A 16333-nucleotide genomic window follows, 5' to 3' on the forward strand; every position below is an offset into this window, starting at 1 on the left:
TGTAATCTATATTTATAATGTATTATTTTACTTTAAACTTTAATTTATTAATACCAAAGTTAAACATGTTTGGTTGAAAATAGGGAAGTTTTTCGTTTTGAATGTATTTACATTAGTGATATTTGATTGCTTAATTGTTACGTTAAATGAATTTATAAATAGTAAAAACAAATTATAATTAGTAGTAATTTTAGAATAAGTAATTGTATAACAAATTTTTGAAAAACTTGCAAATATGTCAAACTCTATATGCAATAACGAAAGTAAACTTCTTTCGTTGATAACATATATGATCTAACAATTAAACTTAAGTGATAAATTTTTATCATTTTTAGACTCTAATATATTTTACTAAAAGTAAGATACTCTTGATCAAACTTTGTTTTATTTTATAATAATCCCAAATTCCAAAAAGAAAAAAATGAATTGTAACTCGATCCTTATCCTACCGTTTAATTTGTAATTTTAATGATAATTAGATGAAATTAACTTTTTTAGAATGCAATTTCAAAATAGCTAAGTGTAATTAAAAATATATAAAAAATAAAAAAATTGAAATAATTGATTTTGCTTGTATTCCATGATTAGTATTCAAAATTTAAATTTGGTAACAGAAAACTATACCAAAATTACTTTGTTACTATCCACATTTTACATTATTATTTAATATAATTATATATGATAAATTGTTTTAAGTAATTATATAATTATCTAAAATTTAAGTTTATCAAATGAAAAAGTTTAGAAAGTAATTTATTAAGAATCTTTATTTAAAAAATAGTAAATTTTATAAAAATATTTACAAATTATATGGCAAATTATGCTATAGACTTTCGTTAATAAAATCTAAAATTGGATGATAATTTGTAAATATTTTAATTTATTTTTCTATTTAAAAAACCACAAAAAAATTATCTTTTACGTTATCATTGGAGAAATAAATATAATTTTATATGGTAAATTATTTTATTTGATGAGGAAGTAATTATACGGTAAAAATTTACTTGTCACAATACACGAATTCACAATAGTTTTACCTAATCTATTTTTTGTTTGGCATTATTTTTTTGAAATATCGTATTAAAAGAAAAAAAATTAAAATTTCCGGCCCTAGCAGCAGCACCTTCATACTTCGTACTACCAGCGGCCAGCAGAACGCGATTCCGGCAGCTTGGTGACCTTTTCCACTTAACCGCGGCAGAAGGTTTGCAACTCTCTGCCTTGGTTGCCTACCATCTCCACTATCCTGTTTGCTTTCAACCTCTTTCCTTCGCCGTTTTAACCTTCCATTTCCAGCTTTCGATTCCCTTCTCTAACCTGGTATGTGAATTCAATTCTTGATTTATTACAGTCTTTTTTCTTCTGTTTTGTTCATGTAACATAAAAGCTGTAGATTTTCTTGGGTAAAACCAAGTTTTTGTGTGTTTGTGTAATTGATAACCGTGTTCTTTTGTTTTTGTTTCTATTTTCCTTTTTGCTACAGGGAAATGGAAAGACAGGGACTCGATGCCAAGGTCTCAACTAACGATTGCAAGAGTGAAAATGTCTCCAGGCATGCACTTTTACTTCTGGCCTCTTTTTCTCTTGTATTTTCTTTGTTTTTGTTTGCTCACAGATTACAATGTACAAGGACAAGTAAATTATATATATATATATATAAAAGGTTAAGAAAGAAGACGGATTGGAGTGCACAACTTTGGCTTTTCATGTTTTGGTAGTAGTTTCAGTGACTTGATTTTGGTTGCTATGCAGGAAGCGAAAACTTGCAGAACATAGAAAGTCACTTCCAGTAGCTTCCGGTATTAAGCTAAATTCTTTTGCACTTCGTTTCTAAGTTAGTTTCTTTTTTTTTCCCAAGTTCCTAAGGTTTGTTCTTTTCTATTATGTGCTCAGTTGAAAGTTCGCTCATGCAAGAGGTGCTTAGAAACGATACATTGATTATCGTTGGTGAAACTGGGAGTGGAAAAACGACGCGTGAGATTTTATCCTCTGTTTATAAATGTTATAACCGAATTTTATTACCTTATTTATTATGCTAAATAATTTGTTTTCGATATATTTTAGAAATACCACAGTTCCTGTTTAATGCTGGATTTTGTCGAGATGGCAAAGCTATAGGGGTGACCCAACCTCGGCGTGTTGCTGCTGTAACTGTGGCAAAAAGAGTCGCCGAGGAATGTGGTGTTGAAGTGGGGCAAAAGGTTGGGTATTCTATCAGATTTGAGGATGTAACTTCTAGTTCCACAAGAATCAAGTACATGACAGATGGTCTACTGCTAAGGTACAATATTGAAACACTGCCTTCGTTTCCAAAATGTAATTTCAGTGGATGCGAAGACAAGGATTTATTTCTATTTTTTTTGTTATTATTATTTTTCATTTGATCCTATATTTCTTTCTCGTCTTTCTGTATTCTTATGTTGAAGGTGATACTTGATTTTGAATTTCTGTTGTTTCCCTTCTCTTGTTCCATGTAATATATTTTTTTCCCCATATAACTTATTACAGATAGGGATAGGTGATAAATAAGTTTGTTAGGTTATTATACATGAAGTGGATTTCTTTATTAGCATACTAATTGCGGCTCTTTGAGATTTAGATATCTTAAGGTAAATGTGGACCTTTTGTAATTTTCTAAATTAGTTATCATGTTGCTTTCATAAATTTTCAGGGAGGCATTGTTGGACCCTTATCTTTCAAGATATTCAGTTATCATTGTTGATGAAGCTCATGAGAGAACGGTTAATACTGATGTATTGCTAGGATTTTTGAAAAAAGTGCAGAAAACAAGATCTAGGTCTTTGAATGACTCTTTTAATACAGAGAATATGAATACTAATGGCAAATTAGAAAAGGGAAATAATGGCAAATATGTAAGTTCCCTCAGGCAACATCGAGGAAGAAAACTGCATCCATTGAAGTTAATTATCATGTCTGCCAGCTTAGATGCACGACTTTTTTCTGAGTACTTTGGTGGTGCAAAGGCTTTTCGTGTCCAAGGCCGTCAATATCCAGTAGCTATATCTTATACTCGTAAGCATGTATTAGATTATACGGAGGCCACTCTTATTACTATATTTCAGGTAGAGTGATTAAATTCTCACCTCGGATCTCCATATGCAATTGAGCTCAAGATTTTTTTTTAGTATAGCGATGCATTTTTTAATTATTATATATATATTTTTATTAACAAGGGACCAAACCTCACCGAAGGTTGTTAGAACCCTCTAAAAATTCTATTTTTTATTTTCTTTCAAGGTCCTCGTATAATATGTTAAAAGTTCACAGAGTACAAAAAGTGACCTTTTCCACAAAGGGAGATGAATGAGAAGCTCCTCCATTGTGGAGCTGCAACCTCTAGTTCAATCCTAGCTAAAGTTGAACGTCTCAAATGAACAACTCCACACCAGCCTAGCAAAATCATAAGACCATTGTGAAGTATAAAACTTTGTCCCCTTTGTACCTTCTTTAGGATTTTGATCTTTTAGAGTAAAGAGAAGATGGAGAAGTTGGAAGAGGAAGGGCTCACATGACAACGAAAGAATGAGCTATAGGAAGACCCTTCAACAGGACTAGGGCTCCAAAGACAAAATTCCATTCTCCCCTTGGAAAAAAAATCCTCCAACATGGCTAAAGGGACCACCTAAGAAGCACAAGTGTGTTGTTTTTCTACAAAGTGTTTGTTTCTGATATGTGGTTGGACATGAGTATGTCAAGATACACACAAAAATTTGACATTTTCTTAATTAAAAAATAAAAATTTGAACATGTGATGGACATGCATATAGACACACCGGGGATACACATAGACACACCGGGAATACACATAGACACATAAAATACCCAAACCTTTCAAATAGGTAGTGACAATGGGGAGTGGTGGTTTGCGATGACGTTGTCAAAGGTGATGGCAAAGCGGTGATGAAGGAAGAGAGATAAAAAATGAATGTGGGGGAGAGAGGGAGAATCAAGGGGAGGGGGAAGAGGGGAAGAAAAGAATTGTGGGGTAGGGGTATAAAATAAACAATTTTTAGGGTTATGGTTTTTTCTTTATATGGGCTTTGGTCTTTTGTCTTTATGGGTTTATGCTCCAATTCGATTGCCACTTAAAAATTCTTATTTGTTTATTTTATTTATATTTTAGTTATTGTTAGTACTTAATGTCCTTGACATGTCTGTGTCCTACATTTTTTTTGAGAAATTGGTTCCTCGTTGTGTCCATGTCCTTGCTTCTTAGGGGACCACAATATTGCTATCAGTCTCTGCATACCAAATAGGTCTTATTTTACTCGATTGGAGTCATTTCCTGTTGTTGGGCTCTTTTTTAGGGGCTTGATTATTGTTGTATGCCTTAGGCGCGTGCACACACACATTTATATTTTTTTAAAAAGGAGACAATCTTCTTTATTATTAATAAACTCAATGTATAAGAGAGCTATACAATGAGAATAATAGGGAAGCCAAGAAAAGAGGGAGAAAAAGAGAGAAAGGATCAGTAGGTGCACCCGGACATCTCAACTAGGTTGACACCCCATAGCACCCTCGTCATATCCAAAATACAAAGAAAAAACCAAAATACAAGAACAATACTAAGATCATGAAAAGACCAAAGTAACCACCGAAATAACTACGAAAGCTACCTATGGTAGACTAAATCAAGGCTGAAAGGAAAAACAAAACGGCAGAAATACATATAAAACCTGTCCAAACTACAAACTATTCGATGAAGGCGGTCCAATTGAGGCAAATGTCTTGAATGGAGTAATATTTGAATTCTTCATTTGAAGAACACCAAATTGCTGCATTTCTTTTAGAAATCTCTACGATGTCAGCCCAATTCTTTTTTTTTTATCATGGAAGATGCGTTGGTTACGTTCAAACCAAATCTCAGCTAGAATCGCTTTTATCAAATTAACCCAAATTAGAAAAAGGTTTTTTTGATAAATAAAGTCCCTTCAGTAATTGGCGCACATTGGCGCTAAACAAACCATCAAAGATCCAAACTGATTTAAGCATAGAAAATATACTAAACCAACAATTTGATGAGAAGGGACAGAAAATGAGTAGGTGAGTTAATAGCTCACTGTTTTCCAAGCAAAAGGGGCACACTGAAGGCAACAAACACGTATTGGGAGGCTTCCTTTGCATATTCTCGGAACAGTTTAAAGAACCCATTGCCATAATCCAAACCAGGACATTTATTCTCCTTGGACTGCTGGTTTTCCAAAGTGTTTTAAAGTAAACTTTTTCCAAAGGTGAAGAGGGAGAAAGGTGCTGAGAAATGAACCATAAGCTCCTAGAGGGAGTGGATGATGGCAGCAATAATGAAATGTCAAGGTAAATTAATGATATGGATGATGGAACAAAGAGTAAGGGGTCTATCTCGTAACCATTTATCCTCTTAGAAATTAGTGTTCAAACCATTGCCAATGAATAAATTCCGAGAAGAATCTTTTTGTTAATATCTCTTGAAGCCCCACGTGATAAGCAACCACTCATAAGGATGCATCGGTTAAGCTTAAATACCCTATACCTAGCCACTGAACTACATTGGTCTAGCCATCCCCTCTTAATGCACTTTATGTGGACCCTTGAGAAAGTTCCTCGACACTTTCCTCTGTTAATCTTCATTGCATAAATACTCCAAAAATGGCAAAATATGCTTCAAATTAAGAATAAAATGCTAGGCCTCCTATACTCATCACGTACAGTAGAAGAAATAAAGGGAAAAACAGAATTACATGTGGAGCATTGGGAGAGGAAAAGGGGCAGGAACATTCCTCAGTGGGTCCACTAGTTAGAATAAATAGAAGAAGGAGAGAAATATCGAAGATCATTTCTGATAAGGAGGAGTCTGCTTTCCCTTGCGAGGGAAGAAAGTAAGAGCATCCAGGTTTTATTGTTCAGTTTGTTTTGATTGATGATTTCGTAGTGTTTTTATTATTTGTTCGTAGTCTTATTCCGAGTAAGTTGATAAACTGCTGTGATCTGGAATTTTAGTTGTATTTTGAGCATTATATTGGACTGTTGGAAGTTTATACTGTATCTTGTTGAGGAAATTTAATATATACAAAGATACATATTAAATATTAAATACTCCTTTCCTAGGTAAAGAAAGTGGTTTCATCAACAAACTAGAGACGGGACTAGATTGTGAACCCTTTATTGAAGGGATCAATTGGTGTCCTATTTCTGATTTTGAGAATGCAAAGTTGGTATCACTGTTTCCTTGAATAAAATTAAAAGGTTGGTCTTTAAGTGTGGTGGGAATGAGTCTCATGGTCCCCCATGGCCTTCTTTTAGGATAACTGGGATGTTGTCAAGGATGACCTTGATAAACAGGGTCTTATGAAGTTCTTTGAGTGGGGGTAGTGGATAGTATGTGGAACGAAACCTCTATATGTCTTATCCCTAAAAAAGACAAGACAATAACGATGAAGGATTTTAGATCAATTAGTGTTATATTTTATGCTTAAAAGATTTTAACAGAACTGCTGGCTAAAAGTTATTCCTTGGACCATCATGGTCTCTCAAGGGACTTTCATTGTTTGCGGATAGGCCGTAGGCAAATCTTGGATCAAGTCCTTAGTGCCGATGAAACCATTTAGGATTATAAAGGCTGGAAACAATAGGGAATCGATTTTAAGATCAATTTTGGAAAGGCTTTTCATCATGTAGATTGAATTTCCTTGGATAAAATTCATGATAGGAAAGGCCATGATTATAAATGGAGATCTTGGATTTGGAATTGTCTTAGGTTGGCAAAATATTCTTTCCTTATAAATGGTAGCTCCTAGGGTAAGATTCTAGCTTTGAAATGTTGATGACATTTTCCTCTTTGAGTCCTCTTCCCTATGGTAGGTTTATCATGAGCAAATACACTAGTACAGTTTTCATCTTCTTGATTAAATGTCAATTGGGGTTAAAGGGACACTGTGTGGTCAGTACGGGCTTGACCCTTTTGATGGTTGTTTTGTAACCTTTATCATTTATCTACTTTGAAAAATCATTATAATGTTGATGTTTTGTTGCATGGTGGGAGTTTGTTCTTTCTTTCATTTGAATTTTTTCGTCCTTTGTCCAATAGGGATACGATAGAGGCATGGCTCCTCTTTCTTTATTAGGGGATGTCTTGCCTAGACAAAGGGATAATTCACATTTTTTTTTGGAGGTAACCTTGTCTCACAAGATGTTCATTGAATTATCAATACTTTTGATTGATTCCTAAGGAAATTGTCCCTGGTTGGGCATTTTTTATGTACCCTTTGTCGGAGGGGAGAGGAAGATCTAGATCACTTATTTTGGAGTTGTGATTATGCTTGTTCGGTTTGGAACTACTTCTTTGGAGTGTTCGACCTTCAATTATCCTCTCACAAAGCTTTTAGTGATATGTTCGAGGTGTTCCTCCTCCATCTGCCATTCGCTGTTTATGAGAGGGAATTTTTTATGGAAACTTTGGGTAGCACTTTGTTTTGGGGTATTTCCATTGGTCCAAAAATTGTCTTCCAACTTGGAGGTACCTTTAGAATCTGAGATTGTCTTGGGAAAATCTTTCCCTCATTTATCGGCAAACACTTTAGCAAGAATGTTGGCCAGGACTTTATAAACATCTGTTGCTAATATGGGATTTTAGTGGAATGGTGTTATGGTTTTTATCAACAATAACGTGTAAATTATCTGCCTACTTTCTCATCTTATTTGTACATGTTTTCCATTACTATTATTTATCAAGTTTTGATTTGAGTGTAAACTCTTGAACACCCTTTGTCTTTTCATTTTCTAAGACAAGTTCGTCTGACAATTTGAATATTTTATCACGTATATTCTTGTCAACTAGATTCATTTGGAGGAGAGTCCTGGTGACATACTTGCCTTTTTGACTGGGCAAGATGAGATAGAATCTATTGAAACTCTTGCTAAGGAGACAATTCAAAAGTTACCTGAAAGCAAACGGAATTTAGTAGTTATACCTATATATTCGGCACTTCCATCGGAGCAACAATTGCGAGTTTTTGCCCCAACTCCACCTGGAGTTCGTAAGGTAGTTTGACCATGTTGTATTTAATGAATTCTTTGTCTAAATTCTCTTTTTCCATTCGTCTCTCAATCAGATATTATCATTTAAGCATATATTTCGTAAAAAGTTATTTTCATTCTTGCATTTTCTTTTATTATCTTGTAGATTTCTTGTTTGTTTCATGTTTGAATTGTTGTTTCTTGTCTGTACTATCTACCGTTGGATAGGTATAAGGTTCCTCAGTGCTATTCTATGCTTGATAATCTAAAGCTTTTGGTGCTGGCCATGCATTTTAGGTGATATTAGCGACAAATATTGCTGAGACATCTGTGACAATACCTGGAATCAAGTATGTTATTGATCCTGGATTTGTAAAAGCGCGCACTTATGATCCAAATAAAGGGATGGAGTCGTTGATTGTTTTTCCAACCTCAAAAGCACAAGCACTACAAAGGAGGTAGGGCATGGATTAAGCATGATTACCATTATGAAGTTTTGTTTAGGCCACAAAAGTATTTGAGTTTTTCTAGAGTGTTCTACTGTTAATATTCTAGTGCTTCAGTGGGCGTGCAGGCCGTGAAGGACCTGGAAAATGCTTCCGTCAATATCCTGAGGATATGTTTTATAAACTTGAGGATTCAACAAAGCCGGAGATCAAGAGATGCAACCTTTCTAATGTCATTTTACAGTTGACGGCTTTAGGTGTTGATAATGTCACGGAATTTGATTTCTTGGAAGCACCACCAAGGTGCAAGTTTTTATAGAGTTTATTGCTTGAGCATGTTATTTCTTTTGATGGGTGGCATGATGTTTTTTTTAGCTAGATATTGAGTGAGTAGTAACTACTACTTTTTATTTGCATTTCTTTACCTTAGAGCTTCCTCTCCCTTGTGGAAAAGAAAAGGAAGGAAAGATGGCAAAGTGTTCTTGACTTTTGTTTTCAACAGGCAAGCTATTTTCAAGTCGTTGGAGCAGTTGATTCTGCTTGGGGCTATTACCAATGACGGAAAACTAAAACTATCTGATCCTGTAGGACATCAGATGGCTCGTATTCCATTAGATCCAATATACTCTAAAGCTCTGATTGTTGCCAGTCAGTTCAACTGTTTGGAAGAAATGTTGATAACTGTGTCAATGCTGTCAGTGGAATCCATTTTTTACCATCCTCGTGAAAAGCAAGAAGAGGTCAGTCACAACACTTTATAGGAATTATGTTGTTTCAGTTTATTTTCTGTTTGTAAATTTTGTCCTTGTATCATAAAAGTTATAGCATGCTACTATCATTCACTTGATAACAACATATGAGATGATTATTAGATATTTAGCCTTTAATCTCTCTATGGTAAAACTCTATTTGTTTATTCTGCTTTCAGGCAAGAGCTAAAATGAAATGTTTTTCAAGTCCAGAAGGTGATCATCTCACTCTAATCAATGTTTATCGATCTGCTGTGGACTTTTTGAATAAGAAAAAGTTGGAACTTAGCAAAGAAAAATTGGAGAAAAGCTTGAGAAAGTGGTGCAAAGAAAATTTTATCAATAGTAGATCTTTGAGACACGCACGTGACATTCACAGGTTAGCCATGGAATTTCTATGTTTTATGTTCATGCTTCCAGTCCAATTGATGAAGTCTGCCATAGAAAGTTGTGATATCTCTTACTAGACCACATTCTTCATGTTTTAAATTTTTGTTTAATTTCTATTTTAATCTCTTAATTTTAATTTTAAATATTTTATTATATATTTATAACTTATTTTAATTTTAATTTTAAATATTTTAGTCCTTGCCATTAACTTTTTAATGAATTATTTGAAAGGAATTTCACTGCAGTACATCTTTTGTTTATTAAGTTGATTAATGAATGTTTGCATGCACAAATGTTTTAAGCTAGATAATGAGTAACCATCATGGTTTGACCTAGTAGTAAAAAATGGGAGACATAGTCTCAATAGGTAACTAAGAGGTCAATAGGTTCAATCCATGATGGCCGCCTACCTAGGAATTAATTTTCTACGAGTTTCTTTGACACTCAAATGTTGTAGGGTTAGGAGGGTTGTCCCGTGAGATTAGTCGAGGTGCGCGTAAGCTGCGAACACTCACAGATATTGAAAAAAAAAAAGAGCTACCTATAATGAGTCGTGTGTAGAGTTCAAATAGATTAAAATTCTTATTAAATGGTCAACAGCAAATTAATGTCAAGGATAACAGTCTTTTGTGCAAATTATTAGGGTTAAAAGCGAACACTTGGAAGCTTAGGGACGAGAAAATTTCATTTCAAAATGTAAAAGTCCAAAAGGTCGAAAAATGAAATAAATGAATTTTCAATAACCAAAGTAGGATTTAAATCATACATGGATACTCTCCTTTCTCTTCTCAAACTAAAGAGTAGGATGAGATTAGGAAGGTGAATATTGATACGATGGCATTCTTCGCGAGGAGATAGAAGGGAAATGTTAGTTGAGGAGTGTAGAGGTAATCTAGTAGAGAGGTTAGATTTGGAGTTTGGTTTGATTACCAGGGTTAGGAATTGCTTTGTAGGCCACATCGAAGTTGGGAGTTCGATAGACTTTGAAGACAAAGTTTGAATGTGTCGATGATCCTTCCAATAGGCTCTCCAAGCACGTTGAAAATTCGACCGAGAGTCGCTCCGCCGACTGGAACACTTAGAGGAGCTCTTGTGTAAGTGTTGTCGAACTCGAGGGGGAAGTCTAGTCTTGTTTTAGTTAGAAGTTGTCAAGGATAAAAATCTTTGATATGTTTTGAAGGGTTTTTAAGTTTTGGGGTTGGTTGGGTTTCCGTTCGGGTTTTCGAGAATCTCACTGGTGTTAACCAAAGAATCTTTTTATTTCGAATGAATAATCTGCTCTCCGTGTGAGAGGAGATGCTTTATTTATAGAGAAAAATAGTACAAGTAGTTGGTTACATAGTAACTAACTAAGTAGTTTAGCCAACTAACAGTGAGTTAAAACAGAAAACTAGAAAGCAGTAGATCACCTTTAAGCCCTTGTTTCAATTTCAGCTTCAAAGCAAGTGTATCAAAAGGTTTTGGATGGGAAAAGAGAACCTTTGGGATTTTGTAGTTGCGCAAAGGAGTTAAAGGTTTAGGTCAGTTTCCAAAATGGAGTATGAATCACATATGAACGTGGATTCTAGTACTGACAATCCAGTTTTGGGCAGCGCCTTTCATTGATTCCCCTTTTGGCAGCTCCATTTAGCCAATCTTTTGTTCCTAATATAGTTAGAATTGTTTGCTTTGTTAGATTTGTCTGATTGTCTCTTTTTGGTTTGTATTGACTGTGGGTAGCCCCCACTTGGACTCTTTATATCTGTTTTGGTACTTTATTTTGGTGGAAGTGATGAGGGTGCTAAGGGCATGTCAGCCTAGTTGAGATGCCCGGGTGCACCTGATGAGGGTGCTAAGGGCGTGTCAACCTAGTTGAGATGCCCGGGTGCACCTCTTGATCTTTTTTGGTTCTCGCATTTTCTTCTTCTTTAGAAATTCTCCCTGATTTTTGTTCATCGTTTTGTTCCTCTTAGTGAATTTCTTGAATTATATCTTTTTTAAATTCTTGCAAATGTTTTGAAAACTGCTCCACATTTTGAGTTATCTTTCCCAACAAACATTGGATTTTATTCCCTTCTTCATTTCTTCAAAAACTTCACTATTGATGTACAAATTGGGTGTTCTTGAATAAGCTTCTTCATCATTTTGATGTAGGACCTATTCTTGAATTTTCTTGCATTTTTTTCTGTCTTTCTTGGTTGTTCTCCATAACAAAAATAATAACTTTTTGTCCCAAATTGTAGTAGTTCTATAAAGTTTCATTCTTGCAGAATCTAATAGATCTTTGGTTTCTTTTTTTCTTTTTTTGAATTATAAGGGTTCCCCTCGTTAGATGTGTGTTGTTCGGCAATGAACACAACTCACAAAGGTCTCCTTGTTATCGGCCCACACGACTGCTTTGATCCCAAAATTGATGTTTGCCAAATATGAAAATTTTATTCATGTTTAAAAGTTGTGAAGACAAGTACTCTATGTATGTATAGTGAAAGTGTCAGTGATATATAAATAAATTTGTCCTCAACTACTAACTTAAATTTTTGGTGAATTGGTGATTTGAGATGGTATCAGAGTAGGTGGTCCAGTGTGGTTCTGTAATCAAGCCCCTACATTGTTGTTTCCGAAAGCAAACTAATCCTAATCCTAATTTGTAGAAAAAGTTAATCCTAATATTCATAAACCAAAGAAACTAATCCTAATCCTAATAAATTAAGGATTTGACCATAATACCCTATTCCTACTAATCACCATGCTTTGAGAGTTGATGAGGGGTTTTTCTGGACTTGATGTTTTTGTTTGTTTTTTTATATTCTTTTACTTCTCCCACTGAAAGTATAGTTTCTTATTAAAACAAGAACCACATATTTTTTGTTCATTGAGCACTTGTAATGTTTCCAACTATGTATTTTATTGCAGTCAAATTAGACGACATGTTGAACAAATGGGCCTTCCTCTTAACTCTTGTGGAGATGACATGCTTCAGTTTTGTAGATGCCTTGCTGGTTCCTTTTTTCTCAACGTTGCCACAAAGCAGCCTGATGGAACATACAGGCATTGATCTTATCTTGTACTTGTCTCATACATATTTTTATATTCTTGGTCGTTCTTATGATAGGATTTTTGTGCAGTTCTAGTATAATTATTAATCTATCTCACACATGACAAAAATGCAGGGATTTTTCCAGTGGCGAGGTGGTACAGATTCATCCTTCTTCAGTGTTATTTCGTAAAAAACCAGATTGTGTAATTTTCAATGAATTCGTGCAAACTAATAACAAATACATCCGCAATATCACTAAAGTTGATCGACTTTGGCTGTTGGAACTGGCTCCCCATTATCATGCTTCGAAAAGCTAAATTGATCTGTTCATGTTTGAATAGGTATTATTGTATTACTTCATTCTTTGGAAAGGATCTCTTTTATTTCTTGTTGTGCACAGCAAAATAAATCGAAATGTTTCTCCAATCCACTGATATATAGCAATAGCTTTGACTTTTGAGGTTTTAGAATTAGTAAACCTTTAATATTTCTCAATATCCTGTCTAACATGTGCATTTTTCAGTTTGGTGGCATACAACATTGGACTGCTCCACTCCAGAAGGTATTCGGGGAAGTCATTTCAACAGAAAGGTACTCAAATACATGCGATTGTTGTTCAGTTCTCTTGTTGGTATCCATCTCTCCTTGTGTTCATGAATGATCAGAGATAAAAGGCGTTAGATCCCAAGTACAAGTAAACCACATGGAATACGAATACCAAGATAAACCTTCGTTGCAATATCAAGTGAAAATTACACAATAGCTTTTTGAGAATGTTGTCTCTCACAATGCACCTACTATGGATTGATTCACCAAAATACGGTCTCTCCAGACAAAACCTAGCTCTCCATATAACCAAGTAACCCTTGGCCTTCTACTACCCCTTTTTTTTTCCTGATGAGAACATACACTATGCTCAAATGCTCAAATGCCCTAATGGTACTCTCACTAGGGTACTAAATAAGTTTCCGTGTGTATACCTCAAAATTAAATGTTGTAGAAGTAACCGGCCTGCTTATGCTACAGTGACTATTTTGATTTCTTTAGTATAATAAAAAGGAGGATTTGAATTGCAAACCTTTTGGTTGCTAACATATAATATATGTCAATTGGACTATATTTTTTGGTAAAATGTCAATTGACCTACGTTAGCTTGGGCACTATTTGATGGTTAATAATTGTTTGAGCCTTAGGATTGGATTTGATCTTTGATCTTATAATTCAATTAGGACATTGGAAGTTCTAGTATTCTGAAAAGGATATTGGAAGTCCGTTCTTACCTAAACTAATACCTTTAACCAATTTGAGGGGAAAATGAACGAAACAAAAAGTGGTAAAAATTCTAATACTTCTAATAAAGTGACTGAGACTGTGGTGTTCTCTTACCTTTGGAGCTTTAAGGTTGAAACCTATTTTGCTAAGAATGAATCTATGATATTGGGAATAATTATTTATATTTTGTAAAATTTCATCTGGTTTTTGTGGGACCTTCCTCCACTTTCTCCATTTAACTTTATGCACGGACAAATATACATTACAAACTACTAGTTAGCCCAATGATAAATCTGTTTTCTAGTCGTTTTAGCCCCAGGTTAAAGTCTCTTTATAGGTTTTCTTTATATAAAGCAGGTCAACTAAATTTTTGGATTCCGCCACCGTTAGTGAGGGTTATACAGTGGATTGAAAATTTGAAGCAGAATACAAATTTTGTAGGAATGAGATCAGCGGACATTCAAATCGCTTTTTCCACCACCTTCTCCATCTTTCGGAATCAAAATTGAAATCAGGATGGGATCGGAGCCAATAGAGAATTCTTGTGCCCACATAGTGAAAGTTGTTCATTTTGTGTAATTATATTAATTTAGATAACTATAGGGTAACAAATTGTCATGTCTCTATTCTCAAATTAATTTGGTGTCAACTAAAAGTTGGCACGTGTTTTCAATTAATCTCATTTAGTCGTATGTTTTCATTATGATCCTTTGGTTAAGGAACTGTAGCTTTGATGAATTGGGTCACATAACATTGATAGTTTTAGGGAAGTATTCTATATTCATGCAGATATTTCAAATTAATATTCACTGCATGTCAAGGGTGTAGTAACATACTGGCTATGATTTACTTTTTTGGTATAAATTGCATAATTATTCAGTTTTATTGTACCAATTAGCTTGTTAATTAACTAATCAAATATGATTTGGTTTTCAATTTTTAGAAAATTCTAATATCGGTATTGTATATATCATAATCTTGATTTCTTCTTCATAGCTTCTAGCCTTGTAGATTCTTGTTTGTGTTTGAGGGCAATAACTTTTTAATTTCTAGAAAAGCTTTCAATTACTTGTTTGTATTTTGAAAAGAATACTATTTTAGAAAGCTCATAACTGCATGGAACTTTCCTTACATGCTTCTTTTGCTACTAATGTTATGCTATATATTTTTCAAAAAATTAATGCTACAGAGGACTAGAAATTGTAAATTGAGCCAAATGATAGGAGACTTAATTAGATTTATTTATGTGATTTTTAATCTAAAATACCTTCTTTCTCTCTCTCTCTCTCTTTTTTCGGTTGAATAATATTTTTCATATTTACGAGATATAATCTGATGTTGGAGAGAGAATGCATATTTATTATATTTGCAATAATTAATTTAGATTCATTCCTTTTAGAGTTGGAGATGAAAACGACACTAGCCAATTTTTTTTCTATTTACCTCAAATTACTCTCCATTTGATGTTATTTTTCATCATCTTCTTCACAGTTTGCATGTTTTTTTTTCTTTAGTGGTTTTTTTTTCTTTCGTATAATTGATTTCTATATCAATGATTTGAAGTATGCTAAGATGTTTGCTTTTTACATCATGGACTACTTCGTTTGTTTTATTTTATCATTTGAAATATACTGACATAATGCATGTTAATATCACACATTTATATTGCATATATATTCTAGCATTTATAATATATTCCTATATGTTATGATGTATTAGTTATAATATATTTAAACTCCAAACTTGAATACATATGAAATGTTGTAAAAACCATGGTATCTAACAACCACAAATTCAAAAATTAAAATAAAAAAGATTTGGAACGGTGATATTGTGTTAAGATTTTGAAATATCATAGATCTCAAAGCTAAAAAAAAATTAGAGATTGCAGATTTTATGTTTCTTTTTTTTCTTTTCAAAATGGGATGAGAGAGTAATGGTAGGTTTATTTGCAAATCATCTTAATAATTTTAAAATATTTGAAGAATAATGAAAGATATATACTTAAGTGATGTTTGAGTTTCTTAATTTAGAATATCTTTTGAATAATCGTAGTTTATGATCTAAATTGTAATTGTGTCCTAACTTGATTGTAATTAATAAGACTTTAACCACAAAATCAAACGTTTCAACTCTCGAGTGAAGTGCTTGTTCAATAGAAAGAATTCAAGAATAAAATTGTAGGAAAGTGCTTTAGAGGTGGTTGCTCGGTTTTAATAGTTCATCCAATCGCTTCAGCGTGGGTAAGTTATTTTAACCTCATGAATTGCAAGAATTTCGACATGATTTGAGGATGCAGCTGTTATTGTTTGTTTCACTGATTGTTTGGATATAATCGTTCTTGCATATGTAAATAGATAATATGTTTGACATTTAACTCTGTATGGATCACATAAAATCCAGAATTTGCAAAACCAAATAGGTTAAATTTTGATTTATTTGAA

The 16333-nt window shown here is 33.7% G+C and overlaps 1 protein-coding gene across 4 annotated transcripts; it reads left to right on the forward strand.

Moving 5' to 3' along the window:
* The first annotated feature begins 1098 nt into the window (after window positions 1–1098).
* On the forward strand, window positions 1099–14783 carry LOC101214201 (pre-mRNA-splicing factor ATP-dependent RNA helicase DEAH10). Of its 4 annotated transcripts, none has more exons than XR_004215378.1 (15): window positions 1099–1320; window positions 1484–1552; window positions 1753–1799; window positions 1894–1974; window positions 2065–2281; window positions 2672–3083; window positions 7838–8041; window positions 8314–8474; window positions 8580–8765; window positions 8965–9202; window positions 9391–9590; window positions 12494–12628; window positions 12751–12958; window positions 13141–13208; window positions 14227–14783. XR_004215378.1 is itself a non-coding variant. In XM_004152879.3 (14 exons), the coding sequence occupies exons 2-13, from the start codon at window positions 1488–1490 to the stop codon at window positions 12932–12934; spliced, it is 2130 nt and encodes a 709-aa protein (XP_004152927.1). In that variant the 5' UTR covers window positions 1099–1320; window positions 1484–1487; the 3' UTR covers window positions 12935–12958; window positions 13141–13734. The 4 variants fall into 4 exon arrangements, 1 of the variants encoding a protein (XP_004152927.1); XR_968861.2 differs by having other exon boundaries at window positions 14247–14783; XR_968862.2 differs by having other exon boundaries at window positions 14331–14783.
* Window positions 14784–16333: the final 1550 nt, after the last annotated feature.

Source organism: Cucumis sativus, chromosome 3, assembly GCF_000004075.3.
Source record: "Cucumis sativus cultivar 9930 chromosome 3, Cucumber_9930_V3, whole genome shotgun sequence".
NCBI classification, from domain to species: domain Eukaryota; kingdom Viridiplantae; phylum Streptophyta; class Magnoliopsida; order Cucurbitales; family Cucurbitaceae; genus Cucumis; species Cucumis sativus.